The sequence below is a fragment of the Sus scrofa genome, chromosome 9, assembly GCF_054392235.1.
Source record: "Sus scrofa isolate SSC_HxYL_T2T_F1_AM1 chromosome 9, Sscrofa_HxYL_maternal_Yorkshire_Landrace_v2.0, whole genome shotgun sequence".
Taxonomy (NCBI): Eukaryota; Metazoa; Chordata; class Mammalia; order Artiodactyla; family Suidae; genus Sus; species Sus scrofa.
The window spans coordinates 85,827,572-85,844,542 of record NC_139391.1 but is presented as its reverse complement, the minus strand read 5'-3'; the positions used below and the strand labels follow the sequence as shown (position 1 = coordinate 85,844,542).

Genomic DNA, 16,971 nt, shown 5'->3' with positions numbered 1-16,971 from the left:
GGGAACATTCTCCAGGATAGATCACATCTTGAGCCATAGATCAAGCCTCAGTAAATTTTAAAAAGTTGGAATTATCTCATGCATTTTCTCTGACCACAGTGCTGTGATACTAGAAATCAACAAGAAAAAAACAGCAAAAAACACAAACTCCCAGAAGCTAAACAATATGCTACTGAACAACCAATGGATCATTGAATAAATCAAAGAGGAAATCAAAAGATAATTAGACACAAATGACAGTGGAGATACAGCAATCCAAAATCTATGGGACACAGCAAAAGCAGTTCTGAAAGGGAAGTTTATAGCAATACAATCTTACCTCAGGAAAGAAAAAAAAATCTCAAATAAACAATCTAACCTTAAACCTAACACAATTAAAGAAGGAAGAACAGACAAAGCCCAAAATTAGCAGAAGCAAAGAAATCATAAAGATCAAAGCAGAAATAAATGAAATAGAGACGAGACAAAACAATAGAGAAGATCAATGAAACCAAAAGTTGGTTCTTTGACAAGATCAATAAAATTGATAAACCTTTAGTCAGACTCATCAAGAAAAAAAGGGAGAGGGCTCAAACCAATAAAATTAGAATTGAAAATGGAGAAATCACAACTGACTCCAAAGAAATACAAAGGATCTTGAGACTACTATAAGCAACTATATGCCAATAAAATGGACAACCTAGAAGAAATGGAAAGATTTTTGCAAAGGTACAACCTACCAAGACTGAATGAGGAAGAATTGAAAATATGAACAAACTGATTACAAGTTCTGAAATTGAAAATGTGATTAAATCCAGGACCTGATAGCTACACAGGAAAATTCTATCAAACAGTCAGAGAAGAGTTACCATCTATCCTTCTGAAAGGCTTCCAAAAATAGCAGAGAAAGGTTATTTCTAAGCTCATTCTATGAGACCACCATCACCCTGATACCAGAACTGAATGAGAATACCATAGAAAAAAAGAAAACTACAGGCCAGTATCACTAATGAACATAGATGAAAAAATCATCAACAAAATTATAGTAAACCAAATAGAAATATATGTTAAAAGAATCATACATGGGAGTTCCTATTGTGGCTCAGTGGGATATGAACCTGACTGTCATCTATGAGGATGAGGGTTTGATCCCTGGCCTTGCTCAGTGGGTTAAGGATCTGGCGTTGCCCTAAGCTGTGGTGTAGGTCACAGCTTGGATCTGGTGTTGCTGTGACTGTGGTGTAGACTGGCAGCTACAGCTCTAATTCAACCCCTAGCCTGGGAAGTTCCATATGCCACAAGTGCAGCCCTTAAAAAAAAAAAAGATGATGCACCATGACCAAGTTGGAGTCATCCCAGGGATGCAAGGATTCTTCAGTATCCTCAAATCAATTGGTATGATACACCACATCAACAAACTGAAAAATAAAAACCATATGATCTTCTCAATAGATGGAGATAAATCTTTTGACAAAATTCAATACCTACTCCTGATAAAAAAACAAAAATGCCAGGAAGTGGATAGAGAGGGAACCTACTTCAACATAATAAAAGCCATATATAACAAACCCACAGCTGACATCATTCCCAGTGGTGAAAAACTGAAAGCATTTCCACTAAGATCAGGAACAAGACAAGGATGTCCAATATTATTCAACATAGTTCTGGAAGTCCTAGCAAAAGCAATGGACTTTCACCAATATTATTCAACAAAGTTTTGGAAGTCCTAGCAAAAGCAATGAGAGAAGAAAAAGAAAAGGAATCCAAACTGGAAGAGAAGTAAAATTATCACTGTTTGCAGATGCATGATATTATACCTAGAAAATCCTGGATAGACTACCAAAAAACTGTTAGAACTCATCACTGAATTTGGGAAAGTTGCAGGATACAAAATTAATACGCAGAAATCGATTGTGTTTCTATATACTGACAGTGAAAGATCAGAAAGAGAAATTAGGGAATCAATCCCATTTACCATTGCATCAAAAAGAATAAAATACCTAGGAATAAACCTACCTAAAGAGACAAAAGACCTACCTAAAGAGACAACTCTGAAAACTGTAAGACACCGGTGAAAGAAATCAAAGACAGCACAGAGAAAGATAAACCATGCTCTTGAATTGGAAGAATGAATATTGTCAAAATGACTATACTTACCTAAGGCAATCTACAGATTCAGTGCTATCCCTATCCAATTACCAAAGACATTCTTCACAGAAATAGAACAGAATATTTCAAAATTTGTATGGAAACACAAAAGACCTAGAATAGCCAAAACAATATTGAAAAAGAAAGATTGAGATGAAGGAATAAGCCTCCCTGACTTCACAGACTGTACTACAAAGCTACAGTTATCAAAACAATATGGTACGGACACAAAAACAGAAATATAGATCAATGGAACAGGATAGAGAGCCCAGAAATAAACCCAGTACCTATGGTCAACTAATCTATGACAAAGGAGGCAAGAACATCCAGTGGAAAAAGTATAGTCTCTTCAATGAGTGGTGGTGGGAAAACTTGAAAGCTGCATGTAAGGGAATGAAGTTAGAACACAAACACCATACACAAAAACTCAAAATGTATTAAAGACCTAAATATAAGGCTAGATACTATAAAACTTCCATAGGAAAACATTGGCAGAACTCTCTTCAGCATAAATCACAGCAACATCTTGTTTAATCCACCTCCTAGATGGACTAAACCAATGGGGCTTTTGCACAGCAAAGGAAACCATTAAAAAAAATTTAAACAAAACTCACAGAAGTTTCCATTGTGGCTCAGCAGGTTACAAACCCAACTAGTATCCATGAGGATGTGGGTTTGATCCCTGGCCTCTCTCAGTGGGTTAAAGATCCAGTGCTGCCATGAGCTGTGGTGTAGGTCACAGACGTGGCTCAGATCCTGCATTGCTATGACTGTGGCATAGGCTGGCAGCAGGCACTCCGATTTGACCTCTAGCTTGGAACCTCCATATGCCTCAGGTGCAGACCTGAATGTCAGAAAAGGTTTGCAAACAGTGCAATAGACATGTGCATAATCTCTGAAATATACAAACAACTCATACAATTCAACAACAACAAAAAATCCAGTTGAAAAATGGGCAGAAGACCTAAACAGACATTGCTCCAAAAAAGATATATGGATGTCCGACAGTTACATGAAAAAATGTTCAACATCACTAATTATTAGAGAAATGCAAATCAAAATTATGATGAGGTACCACCCTACACCAGTCAGAATGACCACTATTAACAACTCAACAAATTAAAAATGCTGGAGAGGGTGTAGAGAAATGGTACCCTCCTTCACTGTTGGTGGGAATATAAATTGGTACAATCTCTATGGAAAACAACATATAGGTACCTCAGAAATCTAAAAATAGAACTCTATGATCCAGCAATCCCACTCCTGGGCATATATCCAGACAAAACATTCATTCAAAAGATACATGTACTTCTATGTTCATCACTATTCATAATAGCCAAGATATGGAAATGACCTAAATGTCCATCAACTGATGGATGGATTAAAAAGATGTGGTACATATATACAATGGAATACTACTCAGCCATAAGAAAGGACAAAGTAATGCCATTTTCAGCAACATGGATGAAACTAAGTGAAATTAAGTCCAGAAAGAGAAAAACAAATACCTTATGATATCACTTATTTGTGGAATTTAAAATATGGCACAGATGATCCTATCTACAAAACAGGAACAGATCACAGCCAAGGAGAGCAGACTTCTTGTTGCTAGGGGGAGGGGCGAGGGAGTGGAATGGATGGGGAATTCAGGGTTGGTGAATGCAAACCATTACATTTGGGATAGACAGGCAGTGGGGTTCTACTGTATAACATGGGAAACTGTCTTTGCTGTACAACAGAAATTGACGAAATGTTGTAAATCAACTATATATTAGTAAAAATAAATTTTTTAAAAAGTTAAACAAAAAAAATAATATAGGAGTTCCTTGATGCTTCAGTGGGTTAAGGACCTGGCCTTATCACTGCTGTGGCTTGTAGCTACTGCTGTGGCATGGGTTTGATCTCTTACCTGGAAACTACTGCATGCCATTGGTGCAGCCAGAACGAAAAAGAAAAAAGAAACAATTTGAATACAATTGCTTTTCATATAATCTTGAGTAGCATTAGGTAACCTATCATTTTGTGTATCAGCAATACATAAAATTTGTCATAAAATGCTTTTTACTGAAATATTGTCATTTGGAAACCAAATCACAAATGTTAGCAATTGGAGGTAGATGGTTGATATACTGGAGAAAGTAGAAGTACGTCTTTTCAACTTAAAAAATAAAGTTGTGTGTGTATATCTTACTTCTAAAGCTTTGACTTCTGGTTAAATAAGATTAGTAATGTGATCTTTGGTTTGTATGATATCTTGAGGTAAAATATCTTCCTTATAATGTGTAAACTATGAGATGGGTCCCAAAAGCTCCTTTATAATTATGTCAAAGGCTCTTAGAACACTTAAGTCTGGCATATTTTTAATATTAAGAGTAGTAAGTTGCATTTTAATAAAAACATAAAAATTGGTGTTAGATTTATGGCCATCTCTATTTTGTACTCTGTTGAAGATCCTTAACATATTTGGTTTAAAAAGGAAAAAGGATTTTCAAAATGTGTTCCACTGTATATAACAATAACTTCTGTTAATTCTCATTATAGAGTCAATTGTCCTTACAAAGTAAGAAATGAGAAAATATTTATTTTTGAAGAGTTCAAAATGACCTAGTATTATAACTTCAGTCAAATGTTAGTGTGTCTTTACTTCTGCTTTGTACAGAGAATAGATGCAAATTGAAATCAAAATATGCCAATTTTTCCTCAAATAATTAGTAGTCTTCAAAAATTATATTTTATAGAACAAAACATTGAGGGGAGGAATATTTCTATTTTACCTTGTTTTGTTTTTACAGTTAAATTCTAAGACCAGGAAGTACTTAAATTTCCTAGAAGAATTTGAAGAACCCAGGATCTGTTTTTTATGTATATACACACATACTCTGACTCCTGAGTAAATACTATCACTTCTTCATCCTCCCAGTTCTGCTTCACTCTGTTCCTATAGGACCACCTGGCAGGATTTATGCAGATTCCACAGTGGGCTGTCTTCTACCTCTTACTACAGGGGGAAAGAAGTGGAAAGGATGGGGAGCTGCAGCAGAGTCTCTTGAGATTCCCTATGGCTAATCCATTTGCAATTAAAGTCTCCCAGATCATGCCGTTGCCAAGATTCTTTTCACCCACAGTGGTCTGCTATCAAAGAGATTAATACTGCAATAGCAGGCAACTTACAAGTATCTTAAAACTGTAATACATGGTACACTGTAACAGCCTCTTTAACCTGAGTCCAGTCCACTTCCTTATCCTTATTGCCAGTTACTTCCCTGTATAAACTCTACACTTCTGTTGACAACATCAATATTGCTAATTCCCAGGATCATACCTCCCTGAGTGTCTTTGCTCTTATTTATTTTTTCTTCTGCCTAAGTAAAATCCTCCCTTCCTTCTCTCCCTTCCCAGTGAAATCCTACTCCTTCCAAACTCATCTCGATGCCTTCTACCTGAGGCATTTTTAGTCCTTCCAACCTAATGGAATCTTATAATTGTGCATCCCAGTTATACCAAATACTTCCCTTAACATAATTATTATATTCTACCTAGAATTATACTCATTTATTTGCTTACCCCCATTACTACTTTTCTCTACTGTATTGTAAGATCCTTGAGGGTAGCAGAAACTATTTCTAACCCCTCAAGATATCCCTTGAGCCATAGGTCATCATTGCATATTGCAGTTAATATATAGGAATCCAATACATTCTGAAAAGGTTCTTTGTTTTTCAGTCTGCCATCTAAAATGTAAAGACTTCAGTGCCAGACCTAGAAACACTATAGCTCTATTAAATGTATCCTAAACAAGATTTTATGGACTTGATGTGCAAAAGAAAAGTCACTTTTTCATTTCTGAGAAGTTTCACATAATAGTTGATGTTTTTATGTGAACATGGAAATTTGTTTATAAAGCAGAATTTCATCAGAGTGTTAGAAAGTCCTTCATTTCAGTGGGATGATAGGAAGCCTAGTCACATTGGTATGAAGCATATATTTTTCTTCTTTTTGGGTCTGTGCCTGTAGCATATGGAAGTTCCTGGGCTGTGGGTCAAATCGGAGCTGCAGCTGCTAGCCAATACCACAGCCACAGCAACCCAGGATCCAAGCCATGTCTGCGACGTACCACACAACTTGCAGCAATGCCGGATCCTTAACCCACTGAGCAAGGCCAGGGATTGAATCCATATCCTCAAGGATACTAGTCAGGTTCTTAACTGGCTAAGCTACAATAGGAACTCCTGAAGTATATGTTTTTATGTATAAGAGGATTTTTTTAAAAATACACCTATCACTAATTTTGTCACAGGTGACATTTTATAATTTCCCCAGTACTAAGGAAATATTCCCTGATGTCTGGAATTAGATCATCCCATAAATGATAAATTCAATATTTTATCTATCAATTTTTCAACCATAGAATTATTCCCCAAACAACATGACACACTGCAATGACTGATTACTCGGAGCCATGCTTTCCAAATTGCCACATTGTTGTTATAATTAAGACCACATTGGGGCTTATCTATGCAAATATCTTGACATCAGAACAAAACTGCTGATGTGGCTTTAATGTGGATTAGAGCAAGAAAATAAGTAGTCTTTATGTCTGTAAACTTAACAGTCATCTTGCAGTTCTTAGACACGTTATGCTGATGTTAAAGTTCTTATCATTTTTTTCAGAGTCAACAAGTTAATTCCAATGTCAAAAACAATTTCAAATCAGTTTAAATAGCATTTGTCTATGCACATGAAAATGGGGTAAAGACATTATTTTGTGGGAGAATGATATTAAATATGAAGATATGGCTAAAATGGTTATGTGAGATATTTGTATTTGTTTACAGCTAGCATGTTTTTTCCTGAGTGATAAGACTGGATAAATCTAGAGCTTCAGGGTAGAACCTCATTTACTTCTCTGCAATCCAATTAGTAGGTTTTAGAATTCTTTCCTATTTAAATCCTAAACCTGCTTCTGTGGTCACTGAGCTGTGTGTTGGAGGATAGAATATGAACTGTGACAGATGTTTTCCCTTTCACGAAGCAGGAACGAAATGCTGTTGAATGCAGGTTATTCTGATGTTGATCCCACGTTCAACACTGCATAAGTGAGTCTAAATTGCAGTTGAATTCTCACGTTAACTACCTACTGCTTTATATGTTGAATAGAGGAATGACCTTAATCCCGGGTGAAATGTTACCTAAAGATCAGTTCAGGGTATGGTGTTGTTGAGGACTTTTACCGAAATCTCAAACTTTAGGGACCGTCTTCTGAATTAGAGTCAATAGCTATTGAATCATCTTTTTTTATTTTTTAACTTTTTTTATTTTCTTTTTTATGTTGACTTTTTGAGACTTGTCTTCCTAATGTTTAAAATCCACCTCTTGCTGTGTTCAACATAGCCTTCATTTATTGTCACAAATGTGGTAACCCAGGGTTACCACCATTCCACATGAACCACCAGTTATTTTCTATTCTCATGAAATCCAAAGGCTACATACATTTGAATAGATCAGACTGTTAATAAAGTAAGCAATAAATTCCTCCAATACTCTGACTTTAACAATACAAATCTTTTTATTTCCATAGTCAGCATTATAAATAGCATAGTGGTAAAAAAAACTAAGCTCCATAGATTCCTAGCTGTCACTGTGGCCACATTACTTAAGCTCTATGGGCTCATCCACTTTATAATGATGTTTAACTTGTTCAGCTGTGGCTGTAAAATGAGGTCCCACCTACAAAGTACTTGTAAGGGGGCTAACACATAAAAAAAGAGTTCCATATTGACAACTCCACACAACAATCTGTTGATTAAAGGACACATCTGTTTTACCCTTTATCACCTCTTTAATTACTACATCCTACAATGGATGCATTTTAAAATTGCTGTACCCAAGCAGCAGTTAACATAGTTGTCATTGCTAGTACATGTGAATTTCATTGTTATACCCTAGGGGCAATAGCAATCCCATGATATTCTGACCCCCAAAAAAGAAAATCAGCCAAGGGCCATGTGAGGAAGGAAAATAAACCCTCAGTTGCTTGCATAAACCTTTTCATTGGCATATATCTCCTAGTATGATTAAAAAATGCAGTAGCAGAGTTCCCGCTGTGGCACTGTGGGTTAAGAATCTGACTACAGCAGCTGGGGTCACGGCAGAGGTGCAGGTTTGATCCCCAGCCAGGCACAGTGGGTTAAAGTATCCAGTGTTGCAACAGCTGCAGCATAGGTCACAGATGCAGCTCAGATTCAATCCCTGGTCCAGGAGCTTCCATATATGCACAGGTGCAGCCGTTGAAAATAATAATAATAAAATAAAAAATGCAACAGTATCAGTATTTGGAAATGGGTGTCAGTATCCTTTCTGGAGGAAACCGCTGGAAACAACAGGAGAACACTCTTTAAGAAACCGTGCATGGAGTTCTCTTGCAGCTCAGCAAGTTAAAGATCCGGCATTGTCACTGCAGCAGCTTGGGTGTGGGCATGGCCAAGAAAGAAAGGAAAAAAGAAAGAAAATGAAAGAGAGGGGGGGAGGGAGGAAGAAAAAAGAAAAGAGAGGGAGGAAGGGAGGAAGGAAGGAAGGGAGACAGACAGACAGACAGATACCCTGCATCAGCAATACTTTTAGTGCCACAGGTATGATGCTGTGTAAGAGAACGTATACTTTGATGAGTGTGAGTTAAAATGCTACTTGAAAAATTTGGATTCTGAAATAAAGAAATTCTAGGAGTTCCCGTCGTGCCGCAGTGGTTAACGAATCTGACTAGGAACCATGAGGTTGCGGGTTCGGTCCCTGCCCTTGCTCAGTGGGTTAATGATCCGGCGTCGCCGTGAGCTGTGATGTAGGTTGCAGATGCGGCTTGGATCCCGAGTTGCTGTGGCTCTGGCGTAGGCTGGCGGCTACAGCTCCAATTCGACCCTTAGCCTGGGAACCTCCATATGCCACGGGAGCGGCCCAAGAAATGGCAAAAAGACAAAAAAAAAAAAAAAAAAGAAAAAGAAATTCTAGGAGTACCTTCCTTTTCAGTATATGTTAAAGAGTGGTATCTTTTTAAAAAAGGTAAATAAATCATAGAAAGGTATTTCAATAAGCATACAGTAAAAATTAGAGTTGATGAAAATTGCTCCACTATAGGATAATTTGCAGCTATTTTTCTTTGGGACACATAAAATGATGGTGTATTTCATACTCATATCTTAGATTTAAAGAAATACAGTATTGTCATCACTACATGTCTTCTCCAGTAATTCTATGGAAGATCATAAAGCATCAGTTGATTTTAAAGCCCCTGTTTCTAATTACCCTAAATCCTCATTCATTGAAATAAGCAGCACTTTGAAACCTGTCATTCTGATAACATTCTAAACACAATGGGTTTCTTCCAACCATAGAGTCTCAATGCCCATGTTATGCGTGTTGAAAAATACATAGGCTATATTTGTACCTCATTTTCATCTTCTCTGAAGAATAATGGCCCCTCTCTTTGAGGTCATCCTGAGTCCTCAAAAATAAATATCATGTATACCAGATAGGGTTTTTTGAGTGGGGGAGGGAGGAGCTCACCCATAGCATGTGAAAGTTTCTAGGCCAGGGATCAAATCTTCACAACAGCAGTAGCCACTGCAGTGACAATGCTGGATCCTTTACCCGCTGTATCACAAGGAAACTCCTACCACATGATTTAAATTTAAGTCAGACCATGCTATGAGGTAAGATTAATATGCAGTTTGCAGTGCCCCAGTCGCATGTGCTAATAGGTGGCAAGTATCATCGTTCTTGTTAATTTCAAGGAACAGAGAATCATAAGGTTCTTGTTGGCACCATATCTAATCTAATATTGTCCATTTTTACAGGTGGAGCTCAGTGTCCAAATAGCAGTGCTCTGCAAGAGGTGCGCAGCTGTAACGAGCATCCCTGTACTGTGTACCACTGGCAAACTGGTCCCTGGGGCCAGTGCATCGAGGACACCTCAGTCTCGTCCTTCAACACAACTACAACTTGGAACGGGGAGGCCTCTTGCTCTGTTGGCATGCAGACAAGAAAAGTCATCTGCGTGCGGGTCAATGTGGGCCAAGTGGGACCCAAAAAGTAAGGGCTTTAGAATGACCAGTAAATCCTGTGGCCAGCCACACAGGTATTGGCTTAGGCTTCATGAAACTGAATGTTTCAGCGCTTGTCATACCTGACCTCAAGAGTTATTAGACTTCTTTGTTTTGAATACAGCCACTGATAAAGTTGTAACAGCTTAAGAGTCCTGTACCTGGGATCTTTTGATGTGGTACCTATATTCAGTTTTATAGTAGCACTTTCTGCTTTTATTGAGCTAGTGAGGCAATGAAAGCAGTGCTTGCTCTAGGCCTGGCTGATCGATAATGACAATGTACAAGTCCTGGCCGTGGAGGTCATCCATGACCCCCTGTGTACCCGAAGGCTATGGAGGCTGCCGATCTAGTTTAATTGGGCAGTAGCCTTCTATGATCTGCCTTTCATTTCCCTTAGAAAGTACCATATCAAAAATACTGAGGCCAATCTTATTACATCTTTTAATAGCTAAATGAATAAGCCATTTGCTCCCAAGAGAGAGCCTTGAGATAGGATGAGTGTTATGATAAGCAGGAAAACCACTGTTTTCTAACTTTCTTCATGAATAGTGTAACAGCAAGGAAAACAACTTGCTAGAGGGGAGGACAAAGAACTGGAGAGTTGGCATCTTATAAGTGCCTTGTAAGGAATATAAACAAAAACATGCCATAGCTGGGCTCATCATTTCTGAGAGAAAATTAATCAATCAGCACGAAAATATATTCCTCTAAGAGGGGAAAAAAAAAAAAACCTCTTTATCTTTGAAGATTTAGACAGCAAAGACTAAATTTGGAGATTTTTTTAAAGGTTTCATCTTTTATTTTTTTAATTTTTTAAAGATTTTTGTTTTTTCCATTATAGTTGATTTACAGTGTCTGTCAAATCAAAGTGACCCATAAATATTTATATATGTATTTGTCACATTATCCTCCATCATGTCACAAGTAACTAAATATAGTTCCCTGTACTATACAGCAGGATCTCATTGCTTGCCCACTTCAAATGCAGTAGTTTGCATCTACTAACACCAAACACCCAAGCGATCCCACTTCTCTTCATATCATATAAATCTTTTGCCTTTTACTAAATTTGGAGATTTAGTCTTTTAAAATTCAAATCATCTCAGCCATGTGAAACATGGAAAGTAAAACTTGTCAGTTTTGCATTAGTATAAAAATGGCCTCATAATTTCCAAATATTTGGCCAAATGCTTAGGTGTTATGTGTGATCTTAGGCATGCTATATAGTAGATTCTGGCCTCAGTTTTCAAAGTTCATTGAAAGGATTTAATGGAAAAAAAAAAAAGAGTCATAATATAAGCACGACATAGTCTTAGAAATTGTTATTTTCTATTAAAAATTTGAGATAATTTCTTAGTGTTTCAGAGAAATGATAATAATGTACCTGATAGATGACAAACTCCAGGGGAAAATAGGAATCCCATTATGAGTTGTGTTTACTAATGGCCAGGATTCTAGATATTACCAGTATTTTGTGCCAGACTTTTTTTATGTACTTTGACATTAAGAACCATGTCAGAAGGGAGTTCCCATCATGGCGCAGTGGTTAACAAATCCAACTAGAATCCATGAGGGTGCAGGTTCAATCCCTGGCCTTGCTTGGTAGGATCCAACATTGCCGTAAGCTGTGGTATAGGTTGCAGATGCGCATGGATCCTGTGTTGCTGTGGCTGTGGCATAGGCCGGTGGCTACAGCTCCGATTAGACCCCTAGCCTGGGAACTTCCATATGCTGCAAGTGCAGCCCCAAAGAGTAAAAAAAAAAAAAAAAAAAAAAAAAAAAAATCAGAAAATACATGCCAAAAAGACTTGGATAAATTGAGAAACTATTCCACATGTTTTAATAGAATAATGCTGAAGTTGTGATAAGTATATTAATATGCAGTATATTAAAATTCAGTAGCAGTAACAGCAGCAGTGGAAACCCTAAGTGCTGGAGGATATTGTGGGTCTTGCTGGGATAAGCACAGAGGCAGAAATATTCACTGCAAAGAGTTATAACCTGAGCAACTTGTCATGGCACAGAATGGAGTGTTGTGCTAATCTACAGGTAACCTCACTCTGCTCCTGTTTTGCAGTTAATCACCTCTCACATGTTGTTGTTGATGTTTTCCTCCCTTATGCAAACTACAGAATATTTTGCTGAACAATGGATGTATGTGCACAACCCCATGTGTGGAAAAGCCTGGTGGATTAATGTCATTAAATCATTCAATAGGAAAGGTATCCTGAAGCCCTATGTCAAACCACCACAATAATCCATTTAAAATGTGTTTTACCCTTGCAGCCTTTACTCAATGACCTGGATACAGGTATAGATTTGTTAACTCAGGTTTACTTGGCTCTTAAAGTTCTAAAAAGTTAAGCAAATACTGTGAATTAAAAAAAAGAAGTGTTACTACCCTCATGCCTAAATGCTAGGTTCAATTCGGTGACTGATTTTCAGTACTAGCCATTTGAAACAAAAATGCAAATAGAAACCTTGTTTTAAACTCCTCTTAATAAAAGAGATTACTGTACAATGGTAAAATCAATGTTATTGATCTTATCTATCCTCCGAGTAACAAACTTCAACTCCTATCACATCTGTTTAATTTGACCTTGAATAAGATTTGGGGGAAAATCAATTCCTTGATTTAAACCACAAACACTAAATACAAACAGCACAAAGGAAAAAAGAAGCATGTTGACTGAACCAATTGCCTCACCAAAGGAAGTCTGATTTCATTTTATTGGCTGTAATCTAGGCTGTATAATTTATCTTTGTGTATTCATTTAACGGCTTTGTTGTTGGTAATTTTGTTCTCCACAGTTAGCCAAGTATCTTGCTGAGGAAATTTCTAAACTAAAACAGAATTCTGGAGGTTGTCAGTGATAACATTGTAAATTCCATTGATTTACTCAGGACTAAAATTTGAAGAGTACATAATTGAGTAATGCTCTCCCATTGTTAAAGTTATAAAATTACCTCATCGAGAAGGAATGATTCCAATAATAATTGATGATCAATAATTCCATAGTTTCAAAAGAATTAACATGATTTTATCTGGGGTTTTGACATGTGTTTCCTGGTCAAGAATATAGGTTAAATTATAATTCTAGTGATTTATATGCTCAATTTGTAACAACACATTAACTTCCATGATTCACATCTAAATTTCTTTGATGTCCATGACTTTGAGTAGGCATAACAATTAGGAATATCCAAACTTATTACTCAACATAAACCCAGGGAGATTATTTCTTTTAGAAATGCTGAATCCAGTATATCTTTTTAAATTCACTTTCAAATAAACCCTAGTGTTATAGAATAAGAGATAAAGGCATGTATCTGTATAGTTGAATAGAACATAACATGTACAGATGAGATAGGATATGTAGATAAAAAATTATAAGATCTAGCAAAAGATGAAGTGTCAGCAAAGTGCCATAAATTATGGGAAGGAGATTAATGATGTTGATTTTTTTCACTCATAGTTCAGTTCTGAAAAGCTGATTAACTTACTTGTTAAAAGGCAATTTATCTTGACCTACAAAAAATTTGGCTTCTCCTATGGGGAGTATTTTTAAATCCCATTTTTCACTAACTTGCCAAGTTATTCCAGTAACAGTTATACTAATTCTTTGGTTTATTTCTTCACTACCTCTTAACTTACTTTTCAGGGATTAATATGACCTCAAAACAGAATATCTTAGGAATCAGAACATTAAGTACTTTTAGTTATAAGAAATATGTTATTGTATTTTATTGTCCTAATATACATTGTCTTCTAGTGCTCATGACCAACATTTGACCACTAGCAATAGTAGAATCAGATTGTAAAGATACAGAAAAGAATAGGAAAATTTAAAAATCTTATAATCAGTACACAATAACCAAAACAGTATATTTAAAACTGATATATCAGCTTCCTAAAATTATCTTTTAGGAAGTAAAAACCTTATATAGTGTAAGACTTTTCAGTGTTTTGTCATTATCTTTCTCTTGTGTTCCTAATAAATAATATATTTTTCCTATATTTTTAAAAATAATAATCATTTTAAATTTACTATACTTTATGTCAAGAACATAGCATTTTGTTTTTCTTTAATTGTTTCTGCTTTATTTGTACTCACTTTTTCTTTGAAAAATATTGTAACTTATAAAAACACTTCAAATATTTAAAATCCAATAATTTGAAACTTGGGACAAAATGGAAGAAAAAATAAGAATAGAGACAGTAAATGAAACCAGGAATAAAATAAAAATTGTTTATCTTAGTGATCTATACACTTATTATTTTATTATTTATTTATTATGAAATACATGGCTGTAAATACAACATGTACTTTTGAGTATATGCTATATGTAGAATATACTCCATTATAAATTTATTTTATGCCGAACATATTTTGTAAATATAAACTGCAGAATAACCTGGAAAGTTATAGTTGGTAATAAATTGGCAATTTGAACTTCAGTAAATTTCTTACAAAGCATGTTGGAAAATAGAAATTTATTAATGGAGAGATTGTTATAAGCAAATAAGGCATAATATATTTTCTTCTGTACAGCACAATTACGATAATTGAATTTACATGTTCTGCCTTGAGAATCTTTATTGAGGTTCAGTTTGGAAGAATTATTTTCATTGTGTAGTGCTTGTCAAATCAGAAAGGATGCTGGAAGTTGAATAATAGATTGATGACTGTTTAGCAATTTTAGCAATGAAAATTCTGAAGATATTAAATTACCTAGTTTTCTGGATGACTATAGAGGTAGATGCAGTCATTTCCCTTTGCTCTTCCTAGGTGTCCTGAAAGCCTTCGACCTGAAACAGTGAGGCCCTGTCTGCTTCCTTGTAGGAAGGACTGTATCGTGACCCCATATAGTGACTGGACTCCATGCCCTTCCTCATGTAAAGAAGGTATGATCTGCAGGGTTCTGAAGGTGGTTCACCTGGCAAGCCTCTCACCAGTACCTCCAAGTTCCTGTGGCTGAGCAATATTTTGAAGTTTACATGGGGGCTGGCTGTTTAATCCTGGTTTGGCATGAATGCTATAAAATTTTGGTTTCCTTCTAGAAAATAACAGAGCTTTTAGAGTACCAAACAAATGAATTTTATGCTAAAAGTGACATAAATAACTTTGGAATATAGATCAAAGTGAAAATACTCTAAACTTTATTGTAGTAATAAACTTTCCATAAACATTAATTCTAGAATGTATAGTGCCTTTATGTATTTCAAAAAGAACATACTCATGGCTTTCAACCTACTTAGTGGCAAGAAACAGTCATGAGACCAGATTCGCTAAAGATTGAATCGTGTGACCCACAGGATGGGAGTAAAGGAAAGGGAAAAATGGGCAAATTATACCTCTGCCAACACTTAACATGCCATAGGGCATTTACAAGATGAGGATTTGTTACCAGTTTGGTTTGGTTTTGCTTTCATTACTCACAGACACAGTCCCTTTTACATCATGGCATATACTTTGATGATTCTTTACCCTTTAGGATAGGATCCTTTCTGGCAGCTAAGAAAGATGTCAACATCCTCCAGGTAACTTATGCAATGAATGAGCACAATGTCTCTCATTGTCACAGATGACACTGTCTCCTACTTTTTATTTTACTCTTCCAACAAATCAAGACAGCTTTTCCTAAGCTCCTTTTATGCTTCACTTATGCTTCTTGACTCTTACTAGAGAGATTCAATTAAGAATCAACTTCTAGTTTAATAACTGTTTTAAATTGTCAGAATTTTCTTAATTCTGAAAATATTACATAATAGCATAAAATTTAATAATGGGAGTTCCCATCGTGACTCAGTAGTTAACGAATCCGACTAGGAACCATGAGGTTGCGGGTTTGATCCCTGGCCTTGCTCAGTGGGTTAGAGATCTGGCACTGCCAAGAGCTGTGGTGTAGGTCACAGACATGGCTTGGATCCGGCGTTGCTGTGACTGTGGTGTAGGCCAGCAGCTACAGCTCCAATTAGACCCCTAGCCTGGGAACTTCCATGTGCCACGGGTGCAGCCCTTTTAGAAAAGACAAAAAGACAAAAAAAAAAAAAAGAAAAAAGAAAAAAAGAAAGAAAAACAAAAGTCTTTTAAGACATTTTAAAAGCTTTTAGGACAAAAAAATTACATCTACTTTTTAAAAAATGTTAATGGAGTTAATCTTATTTATAAGGCAATGTTGTATGACATTTTTATCCAGATTTTCTTCTTTTATATCCTTATTTCCTTAAAAACTAAATAATATATGATACCCTTTAGTTTGGTCATAATCAGCAATAGAATTGTACTTTCTCATTGGTTAATATTTCTGTGATAATTATTGGTTATTCATTACTACAATGAAAAAGATTACTAATTGCAAAGAATTTTTATCCTTGAACATTTTGTTCTGTATTTTTTATACTGGATGTTTTGTATTGGTATGAGATAGGTCATTTACTACTAATTTCAAAACATCAATAATCTCATGCAGATTTAACATATGTAAGAAAAATTTTTGAAAGTAGAAAAAACTTTGCCTTTTCTTTATTTGGGGTATTACCTTATATTGAGTAAAGTATTTTGAAATAATAGCTCTCCTGGTCTGAAGTATTTCAAGGAAACAAAATACAAAAATTAAACAGTAAAGATTCCATGAAATTGATTCTAGGATAGTTAATCCTAAAAAAGAGAAATTGGGTAAAATATTCTCATTTCAGTAGATCTTCATTTGAAACTAATTTGGGATATTAGAATATGTCAGTGAA

The 16,971-nt window shown here is 35.8% G+C and overlaps 1 protein-coding gene across 9 annotated transcripts in view; it reads left to right on the top strand.

Annotated features, from left to right (window-relative positions):
* THSD7A (thrombospondin type 1 domain containing 7A) overlaps nt 1–16,971 on the top strand; it is a 446,288-nt gene that overhangs the window by 340,953 nt on the left and 88,364 nt on the right. For all 9 annotated transcript variants that reach the window (XR_014815883.1, XR_014815884.1, XM_084977147.1 and 6 more), the window contains 2 exons: nt 9,975–10,209; nt 15,014–15,129. Coding sequence is in view for 7 of the 9 variants with exons in the window: in XM_084977147.1 (XP_084833273.1) it covers nt 9,975–10,209; nt 15,014–15,129 (351 nt within the window). In the remaining 2 variants the exon portion in view is untranslated. The remainder of the gene's footprint in view (nt 1–9,974; nt 10,210–15,013; nt 15,130–16,971) is intronic.